General features: G+C 42.8%; 1 protein-coding gene across 1 annotated transcript in view; it reads right to left on the bottom strand.

Moving 5' to 3' along the window:
• Positions 1-791: 791 nt before the first annotated feature.
• The window catches only part of RARS2 (arginyl-tRNA synthetase 2, mitochondrial), a 35,576-nt gene continuing 25,306 nt past the window's right edge, over positions 792-11,061 (bottom strand). The window contains exons 13-20 of the mRNA XM_018078137.2: positions 10,479-10,555; positions 9,059-9,183; positions 7,460-7,527; positions 7,251-7,360; positions 6,123-6,218; positions 3,144-3,218; positions 2,214-2,277; positions 792-936 (exon numbers count right to left, since the gene is read on the bottom strand). Coding sequence (XP_017933626.1) covers positions 850-936; positions 2,214-2,277; positions 3,144-3,218; positions 6,123-6,218; positions 7,251-7,360; positions 7,460-7,527; positions 9,059-9,183; positions 10,479-10,555 — 702 coding nt within the window. The 3' untranslated portion in view covers positions 792-849. The remainder of the gene's footprint in view (positions 937-2,213; positions 2,278-3,143; positions 3,219-6,122; positions 6,219-7,250; positions 7,361-7,459; positions 7,528-9,058; positions 9,184-10,478; positions 10,556-11,061) is intronic.

Here is an 11,061-nt window from a genome sequence, read left to right as displayed (position 1 = left end):
TTACACACAGCAGTAACAAACATGCTTCAATTCTGTTCCAGTGGGAGAGGATGCTCCCCTCTGCCTTTCGCCAGCTGGTCCATGTGTTAGAGCAGCCACCACCACAGTGCAACTCCTGGGAAGTCGAGGCTTCCGTGGGGGTGGGTATTGCCAGCCAGCTGCAGTGCCTCACAGGTGCTGCTCCCCCTCTCTCCAGCAGTGTGATGGCTCAGGGGTGCCAAGCCACACCTGACTGTGGGTAGGGTGCAGAGGGAACACTGTACTTCCTGCTCCACCAGCTGTGCAGCCATCTCTGCTCCCCGGCCATCACGTCAGTGTGACAGAGGAAGGGGTGAGGAACAGGGTGTGACAGCTGGCAGTTGGGCTTGGCTAAAGGGAGAATGCAGTACTTCACACAGGAAAAGAGCTCTGCACGACCTGACTAGCTCAGTTTGTTACAATATATGGAGCATCTGGAGCCCTTGTGCCATCAGGCCTTAGTACACAATGGCAACCGCAGGAGGGGAGAACTTTGCTTAGGGCAGCACAGTTAATACCACTTCCTCTACCAACAGGATGTTATATTTACATGGCAAATACAGAGCAGTTCTCTTTTATGGGGAATACCAGGTAGACCTGAGTCTTAAGTACACTGCTCCACCAAGTGCCTGGGAGAAAGTGACTGTGGCAGCCTTACCCCTCCCAGATGGCTGTGCTGTGCCTGCTCTTCTGCAGTTGGTATGAAGGAGCACAAACCTCTAAGCACAGATGGTGCTTCCAGCCTGCATTAGCAGTGACACGCAGTATTCATATTATCTGGGGGGAAAAAATTTTACTACGAGATGTGACTTTACATTGCACACAGCCTCATTACATTTGAGTCACAGGTGTGATGCCAAGAAGTTTCATTCCGTTGGCTAGAACCGAGCGTGCAGCTTGAAAGAGACAGAGCCTTGCCTGGAAAACAAAACAAGAGTCATCTTAGGGTAGTGCTACAGAATAGGGTGTGGTTCTCAGAACAGCGTGCATCCTCTGTCCCCACACTGGGATTCAGACCTACATATAACCCCTGTACTGAGAAACACACCAATGCTGGCAGCATTTACACCAGCTGTTGTTAGCCCATTGCAGTGTCAACAAGAGGGACAGTTGGTCAAACAAAGGAAGCTGGAAAGGCATGTTTAGCCAAGCCCTCTGGGCAGAACAAGCAGAGATGTCTGTGGAAGAGCTAGCAATGACTAAAAAATGAAAATCTTTCATGCACCAGGGGCTGGTACAGCCCTGAGGGTACTGTTGGAATTCCCTCCTCTTGCCCTGCCTGTGTTAGAGGTTGTCAAGCAACTATGGGCTGCTTTGAAAATTTCACTCTTCTTTGTCAATGTCTTGGCTGCTACACAGCTGGCTGTTTGCTCCAAAAAACATAGTTCTTGAAAGCTGTCACATTGTAAGATATTTAGAAAATATTTTTTTTACAAGATAAGGAACTTAGGTTTTCCTTGTATCTTGGACTGTCTTAGTCCATCTCCAAAGCAGGAATACCTACAGCATCTAAGCTCAAATACAGACTGCAGCTCCATGAATTCCACTGAATGTTTTTCCCCCACAGCATAGCTCAACACTTAAGTGTGATTTACTACCAAAATCAAATAAGTAGTTGCTTTTGAAATAGATGAAAGAAAGTAAGAAAGGCAGTGTAATTAGTATTTAGGGGGTCAAACATTGGGAGATCAGTAGAAAATAATCTGCATTTATTTGGGACTGCAGATTAAAAGTTGTCAGCCCCTAGCTTTAGCTAGAAAGGCAATATGGACAACTTGGGATATGGAGGTGGCAAGAGGGAGGAGACGGATTTAGTTCTCTCCTAATTCTCTGTCTTCCCACATAACCACTAAAGGAAACCATCAAAAATTAACCAGCAAGTTTAATGCTCAAATGTTTACTCTTAAAACATTCAAAAGGAAAGGTGACGAGAAGGGGTTTGACTGGATTTGGAGCAGTTGTTGTTAGGGAGCATTGTGTTTTAGGAGGATTAAGCAGAGCAGCCCTTTCCAGAAGCCCTTTCCAGCTGTGAAGAGCAATCCCTGCCTTCCCAAAGCAGTGCCACCCACGGGAAAGCCTCCCTGTCAGCTCCTCCGCCTGCGGATGTGTATTTACACAGCTGGATTGGCAAAGCCAGAATCCTTCCTCTGGGACACCCTACACAGACTCTAGCCACCTAAGATGCTGTACCATACCTGTGCTACTTCAGGGGTGCTGCCTCTCACAGGAAGGGTTTTGTGTGCCACGGCTGCAAGATGGCTGGAATGGAAAACAGAGACAATGGTGAGAGCCAGCAAGTCGCTCTGGGCTACAGAAAGCAGCAGAACTGGAAGGGCCACCCACAACTGCAGCATGCCAGAGGCTGATTTACAACAGCCTCTCACCTGGCTCAAGGAAGACATGATTTTCTATAGCCTGCATGGTGTCAGGGCATGCCATTAACAACTTATTGCTCCTGAAATAACCCCAAAACAATCTCTCTGCTACCTGCCCATTAAAAAACCAAAACCATCCTCAAAACTGGTCTGGGAAATCCTTGAGATTCTACCCAGGCATTCCCAAGGTGTGTGATTCCTTATACAATTTTTCTTAATTTGTTAAAGCCTTCCCCATACACAGGCTCTACATCTTCCTCCACCAAGCCTATTGCATTTCACGGTGCTGTCAAATCAGACAGGTCCCTATGGGAGTCACATACACAGTATGACTTACAGAAATAAGCTTTGTTCATTGGCTGAGGCAGTGGTTAAAAATGGTTTGGACAAAGTTTCCTAGCTGAAATTTTGATATTTGAGAGGATGTTATCAGCTTAAATCTCCTTAAGATTTCATTAGTTCAGCATGATTTTGGTTCTGACACTGGGTTACAGCCAAGTGACTCTTTTTTCCTAAAAGCAGTTAGTTTCTGAGAAGGCTTCTGGCTCCAGCCTTGATCTCTACTATTTATTATATTATTTGCTATCCTACTTTACTTTATACATTTCCTGCTTCAGGGAGACTGTCCCACAAATTTGCATCTTCCCACTATTTTTACTCTTCAAAGCAGTGCAGATGTGAGGGCTGCAGATCCAGCTCAGGAAGACCTGTCCTTACTGGAGACGCCACCAGTATCAGCCATCGCCTTACCTAAGTGTGAGGAGGTAGCTGACAATGTGCTTGGGTTGCAGATCCTGAGAAGATCTATACAGGACCTCATCGTACCTGTGAAGCAAGAAAAGAATTGTTTGGTGCTGCAGTAGTAGAGGGTGTGCTCAGATATAAGGCTCATCAGACTTGCTTAAGTCAGAGCAAGCACACAACCACAGCTGTAGAATTAGCAAAACTGATCTTCTGAGCCAGACCTAAGCCATGTCTTTAGCACACAGCTCATTATTCCTTCCTCGTTCACTTATTATTGAAGGAGATTGCTTCTGCTCCTCATTTTGCAAACACCGTAGATGGCAGAGCTCAGAGAGGCAGGCTACCCAAGAGAACACAGGAGCTATATTTGCTCCTGGAACATTATGTCTGTTTTTACATCTTAACACTAATTGTAAGTTCCTAGGAGCAAAAAATGTGTTAAATAACCAAAAGAGTCAAAATAGCCTCTTAGAGGGCCTTGCCTTTAGTAAATGCAGCTTAGACTTTTAAGTAGCTAAAGGGAATCTTGTAACATTAAAAGAAGACAAAAACAATGTGATTTTACATAATCCTGGAATACAGATTCCCACAGAATCACAGAATGGGTCAGGTTGGAAGGGACCACAGTGGGTCATCTGGTCCAACCTCCCTGCTCAAGCACCATCATCCTACATAACTTACACATAACTGACTTTGTAAGACAGTATTAAACTGGGCAGTACAGGCAAAGTCATGAAATGTATGTTTTTATTTCATGTGTTCTGCTTTCCTTTTTCACAGAAGGTACCAACACCTCTGGGGCTGAAGAGATTTCAAAGTGGGCAGTGGACTTCCTAATCTTTGCTCAGCTCCCAGGCCCATCCCTGCCAGCGTGTCCAAGCTGAACTGCCCTGGGATCTTCCTCCTTTAAAGACAAGCTGCAGAACTGGGAAGTGCACTCCAGTAACAAGGGCTCAGCAGTCACGCAAGAGCTACAGCACCAAGGAGGGAGCACTCCTCATCCCGTGGGTGGGTAAGCCACAAAAACACCTCTTACACGTGCACTCAGCAGCTGATCTTAGCCAGCATGCCCGAGGTGGCCACTGCTGGGGAAGGTCGCTGCCCTCACACACTGTGCCACTGACGTGAGCGAGGCAGAACCAGGGGAACCTCCACACAGTCTCAGGGCCAGCACAGACACCAGCAGCTGTTGGTCCCTCAGAGGCAGCAACGTGGGTACAAAGAAATTAGTGCTAACAAGCACCATCAAACAGCCATTGATAAAAGCTTCAAACAAAGTTGGTACCAAATAAAGGACCCTGATTTGATACCAGCTTTTTTTGCTTCGGGAAGCTGCCATTTCAGTATTGGCCTACAACAACTTGCTAAGATTATTTTATCAGTCAAGTAAGTCTGCTTTTGCAGGGTTATACATAGAATCATAGAATGGCTTGGTGGAGATCTTAAAGATTCTCTAGTTCCAATCCCCCTGCCAGGTCTGGTTTTGGCAGGTTACTCAGAGCCTGGACTAGTGGAAGGTTCCATCTTCTATCTGCTACCTCCGGTCTACTATTCATTAGACTGCAAAGTTAATGGTATTCAGAATTGGGCAGCTATTTTCAGGCATATGTTTGGTATATTTTCAAACAGCAGAAGCAGAGCCTTCTGACAGGCTTTTGACAACTCAGAAGGGTTTATTATGGAAACTTTTCAAGAAGCATTGAGTCATGGCAACTCAGAAGGAGGACTGAACAGTAATTGTTACTCCTGAAACTGTGGAATATTTTAAGATAAGTTTGTTAGCCCTTGTGTGCCTGGTCTAATAGATAACCTAAAAACTGCTTTCTGCTGGAAGTAAAGGCCCCTGGAGATGCTTCACAGAGATTCCATATGGTACTGGGCCAGGCTCAAAGACCTTCGCAATTAGCAGACCTGAAGTTCAATAAAATCAAGAGCCCTGCAGTGGATCAACAACTTCTGTCTGAAAATTGACACAAGTCTGCAATGCAGTGATCTCTGCACATAACCCTGTCCGTTTTCACACACAAGACAGGCAGCTATAAACTAATCTGATAAACCCCAAGAAATGACCCTCATGTTTTCCATGAAATACAATGGCACTGGAAAAATAACACACTACTGGTCTTATTTAGAGTGCTGGCTGGTCCTGTTGCTCAAGAGAACATGCAGCATATGATGAATTTCAGGCAGACGTCTTGAGGCAATTACAGTTAATGATAGGACTCTACAGGCTACAGGCTGAAAGGAACCACCTGGGACACTGGCATGACTTTTGAAAGTCCAGATTTTAAACAGATGCCCTCAAGAAGGTCTTAGTATGGTCAAAAGAGTTAACTCTCTAGCACTGCACAGTGTGCACTGCAGCATATAGGACCTCTCACTAGGAATTCTGAAAGCTTCACGTACTTCTGACTCCATCACACACTGTGCAACACGGACAACTCCCTTGTTTCTGTATTTTAACTGAACATCTATGAAATAATGAAAACAGAAACAGCTCAACTTTAAGACTGAATTAATGAAGAACATTACTGCTATTAACAGGTATTAGCTGTGCACATTCAGTAGCTCTGAAGGATGCTGAGCTACTGGATGTGCATGCACACACTCCGTTTCACCTCACCCAGGAGTACTTCCTCTCTCTTTTCCCATATGACAAAAACAGAATACAAGGGACCAACTAAATCTGCAGTTAATATTTATATAGAGCCTAGCATACTTTTGTGAAGACAAGAAAGAATTAAGAGGATCATGTACACAGAGTATGTTCCAAATACAGCTTTTTCTGTCATATAGCTTCTTAAAGCCACAAAAATTTCCAAGTGAGGGCTACTGTTGCAGTCAGTGGGGCACAAAAGAAAAGTCATTGCCTGAAATAGCCATTTTTTCTCATGATCACACAGTCTGTGCCTTCTCAAAAGCTTGGCATCATATCCAGAAGTTTATTTTAAGAGAATTGCTATTTGGAAAGAAAACTAGACAAACCTGAGAAGATGTTGAAGAACAGAGATGGCGTCTGGCTCTTGCAAGCATGCCACGTTAACATCAGTTAGCTGTGCGTTCCCATGCGTCCGTTCTAAACTACGGTGTAAGAATGGAAAACAAATGTTGGGATGAAAACCTCCTGTTAGCAAAGCTGAACAAGAAAAACAGTAATTTGTCTTTTTAAGAAAAAGGGTAGGCTCCTTCTGCTCAAGATGAATGGAACACTGAGACAGACTAGCTGACTTCAACTCAAGACAAAGAAATATAAAAATTGTGCTAGCCATTCGGTATCAACAGGATTAGACATATCCATGGACAACAGGTCCAGAAGCTGATGCTAAAAGGACTAGAGAGGTACTCAGTACCCCACTAATGCTACCTTGGCACCACCAATACCTAGATGATGAGGGAAGACAAGGGGAACAGAATACAGAAAGGGATCAGGCTTGCACATTCTCCCTGAGCACCACCTTCTGCTAGCATTGCCTCAGACAGAACACCAGGGTGGTAGAGACCTTTGGCCTGATCCAGGAAGGGACCTTACATGAAAATACATACTGATTTCTGCATTAAGAATGTTCTGACAGTTCATTATAATTAATAAAAGCGCTCAAACTTGCCTCTTCTGAATCTCTTTCAAAGAAGTGATTAAATGTGTTAGGTGTTCGACCAGAGTCAACAGGAAGGGATCTGCTTTTAACCCTGGTTACCAACAGAGGGAAATAACAGAATGTCAAAAAACCCCCACTAGCTACTGCGGTAGCCAAAAGTTCTGTGATGTGGTGTATTTTACAAGTATGTGCGTTTTGGTTTTTATGTCAGTTTCCCCAATCCTAAGGGCTACCATTCCTCATCACTGACACCAACTACAGAGAGGCTGTTCCTAGAACTGGGAAAGTACATGGACAGGCAGCTCAGTTCTGTGGAAATGAGGCAGAAAATTCATTTTAATTGGCTTGCTCTTCTGGGAAGTTTCAATGATTCCTATCATACACTCACACCTCTGCTGAAAAAGTGAACATGTGTCATATTTTAGGAAGGAGCTGACACTACTACTTAACAAAGCAGTAAGTTAATAAGGTTAAAATTCATGTAAAACTCTACTTTTGTGCATAAACACTGACTTACCTATGGAGTCTGGCATGGGTATACTGCAAGAACACACCTGTGTCTCCACGACTTTGAAGAGCTCGATCCCAGCTAAACTGATAATCAGACGAGAGAAGGCCCCGGAAGTCCTGGAGAAATAAATCATTGTCACCTAGATAAGGCTCTTCATCTCAGTTTTTAACTTTGCACAGAAGATGCAAACAAGTCATGAGGCAGCTCAGACTCACCTGAATTATTAGTGCTGCAAGACCAACCTTCTCTGCTGTCTCCATAGGGTCTTGTATCTCTTTGGTTGCTGAAGAGAAACAGAAAGAAACAATAGTTAAGTCTGCAGTACCATAATGACTCCCTTGCTCAGACTTGGAGATGCCAATAAAATAGCAAAACCCTAAACTAGCAATATGAAATTGTCAGGATGCATGCAGCAACAAGTCCAGAATATAAACCTTTCTTAAAAGCTGAAATACAGCTGTTTCAGATGGGCTTTTTCCCACTTCCCCTAATATGTGTAACACAGATATTTAGGTCAGAAAGGTTCATTACAACAGGATAGCAAGACTACCCTGAATTCCTCTTCACAGTTCTGACAGCCAGTCTCTAAGTTCAGGAAGAGAATGAGAGGGCAATTCAGATTTTGTTGGAAAACTGATAAACTACAAGTGATAGAGGTGCATAAACAATCAAAAAAAAGTTGTTCCAATGGTTAATGGAGCATTTGGATACATTCAGGGAGTTGTCACACCATCCACTAAAGGAGATACCTAAATTGACCATACTCAGAGAATCTGAACTGAGTGAATTACAGAATGGCTGGGATTGGAAGGGTCATTTAAAGATCATTCCAGTCCAACCCTGGACTGTGAGGTACTCAATACCCCACTAACAGTACCCTGGCACCACCAATACCTAGAGGATAAGGGAATATAAGCGGAACAGACCACATAAAGGGATCAGGCTTGCACACTCTCCATTCACTCCAGCATTAAAATGTTTCCTTTGCACTCAGCTATGACACCAATATTTAAACTGAAGTCTAAGCTCCAATCCTCTCTGCAGTAAAACTGGTTTGAATCGAGGGGCACCCTTCTATCATTTTGCCTGACTCCCTTCTCCTGGTCCACTCTACAAGCAAAATTACCTGGATTAAAAAAGCTGAGGAGGCAGAGCAAGGAAGACGCGCACTATTTAACCTGACTAGATGGTTGATTCAATCCAGCACCTAACTCCAGAAAGCACAAGAGGGGGCAGCATTTCACTGAGAACTGCTTAAATCTTTACTGCATCGAGAGGAAAAGGTCGCAGAGCCACAGCCCGAGTGAGGTGAAGGCAAATATCCCCTTCAGCACATTCTGCTGCAGAGCAGTGACCTCCTGAGCACCCTGTGAACAGCCACAAGGCTGGGAGGATGACGAGGCAGTGGTGGAAGGCAAGCTACAGTTACTCTTGCCAGAGAAAACTGTCAAAAATCCTTTGGATGAAATATGACTGTTGCCTGAACTCCAGCCCCAACCCTTCTATGGACTAGCTTGTCCCTCCAGAAAAAAGCAACTATTGTCTCCAAAGACAGGTACTTTCTTCCCACTGTAAAGCATGATGAAATAATATCACTGAATGTTAGAATTTGCAAATCTGTAATTTAGGGAAGTTCACAGAGTTGCAAAGAATTATTTTAACATTATTTATATTATAAGAGGTAAGAAATGCACATATCAGGGTCTATCACGGTGATTAGTCTGATTCAGGGAAAAGTGAAGGGTGGAAAAGATGACACATTTTTGATCAACATAGAACATCAAAAGAAACTAATAAGACCTGAAATAGCTAACTTTTTGCGGAAGTCATGTTTTGTAACATCCTCGAGCGAACTTCATTTAAAACATCTTCCAGGAAAATTACTTCTCCTCTTCGAGTCTTCATCCCTTGAACTAGACCAAAAGACACATGCTGGCACCTGCGTCGAAAAGCAGCAGGACCTAAAATTACATTTCAATCAAGAGAAATGTTTGCAGTGTTTGTTCAGAGCTGGATTCTCTACCAGGAAACAGCAATAACAGCTGAATAAATAACACTCCAACGCAGAAAGCTTGGTGATATAATCAGTAACTCTCATTTCAGCAACCAAAGCTCCATATTTATTATATAATGGGAAAATTATGATCAGAATTATGATAACCTGGTCATTTGCGTGCTCTCAGGAACCTCTCTTGCTACTACCTTTAGCACAGAGGCCTCAATGCAATAATTTGCAATAAATTGAAGAGAGGCAGGATGTAGACAGATCAAATTACTGTGCCAACACAGATCTGTTAATATAATTAGAAAGGGAGTCATAATAATTCTATTGTGGGCACATTAAACTAAAAGTATAATTAATCATTGCTAATAATAAAATATTCGTTGCTTTTGCTTATAATAATCCCAAGCATTATTCTGGATCCAGAATCTAAGACAACTTTAAGCACTGTGAAAGGAGGCAGTCTAGTTTTCCAGAAGGCTAAAATGCTATATTTAACCACAAAAGACATGCAGTCTGGCAGAGGAATATGATTTAGTTTGCAGATCCATTACTGACCTTTGCTCAGACTGCTAACAGGATTGGTAACTACAATGAATAACAGCAGGGATACACTTCCTTGCAACAGATACTTCAAGCCTGAAGCATGATTCAAACTCAGATTCAGATCACTGCTAAAATATAATACTTCAAGAATAATAATTTAATATGTTAGCACACAGTATCCCAGAAGCTATGCCACAGTGTCTTAAAGATTGTTTCTCTTTTTCACATCAAGCAGTTATGAAGTTAAATGAGAGACAGGGCTGTTTTTCACATCCTGGACACATGGCAATGACTCCATTCACAAGTTAATCAGGGCAGCAGGAGTGGGCATATAGAATGAAAAAAGGTTGGTGCTGAAGACCTGAGGCCCACACTGCACACTATTCTAAGGGTTTCTTTTGTTATTTTTTTTCCTCCTTATTGGACTAGTATTAGTTGGGTCCTACAGGCCAAATGACTGCTGCCACTCTGGAGTTCATTAGTTGCACACCAGCATCACATCCTGTAGCTTAGCTTCAACCAAAAGGCCTACGTGATGTGTGCTATAGTATGGTGGTAGGTGGACACAATCAGGAGATTCTCCTCAAAATTACAGTCTACTAAAATTCCAATGTACAAATTATTCATTTAAAAAAAAAATCAACTCAATAAGATATATAATATAATTAAGATTCATAAATACATACCTTTCTACCCAGTCATAACCCATGAGCTTCAGTATTTGGAATAACTGTTGAAAATGATGACTTTGACTTTTATCTGTCTAAGGAATAGAATTCATGCATATCAGAAAACACTCCAAGTCTGATAGGGATAAGCTTTTCACACACAAACACAGACCACCACAGATACTGTGCCAGTAAGTCACTGCAAGCAGAATTAAAATCTATGAAGAGAAACAAGACTTGAAAATTGTGGCAGCTGGAATCTATGTCAATGGGATTTTGCATCATATTAGAAAAAAGTAATCTACCTTTTCAGACATTATTCAAGTCACGAAGCAAAAAGACATGAAGGGAAAGGAAACCTTGATGTTCTTTAGTTTCCCATAATTTGTGAGCTGCCCACAAAAAACCCCCTCCATTTCCCCTTCAGAACCTTGCTGCTCGTTATATACCCATGTTTTGTGTCACCAAACGCTAGGGTTCCTTTGGCTTAGAAACAGAACACCTCTTTAAGCTGTCTGTCTCCAGAACCCAATAGTTTCTATTGTCTCTAGTGTGATTTGTAGTTTTACATTATAAGGCAGCTACAGAATTTTAAAAAAAG

This window comes from Manacus vitellinus, unplaced genomic scaffold, assembly GCF_001715985.3.
Source record: "Manacus vitellinus isolate BGI_N305 unplaced genomic scaffold, ASM171598v3 scaffold_4_pilon, whole genome shotgun sequence".
Lineage (NCBI taxonomy): Eukaryota > Metazoa > Chordata > Aves > Passeriformes > Pipridae > Manacus > Manacus vitellinus.
Note: the sequence above shows the minus strand (reverse complement) of the source record. Positions and strands in the feature narration are given on the sequence as shown.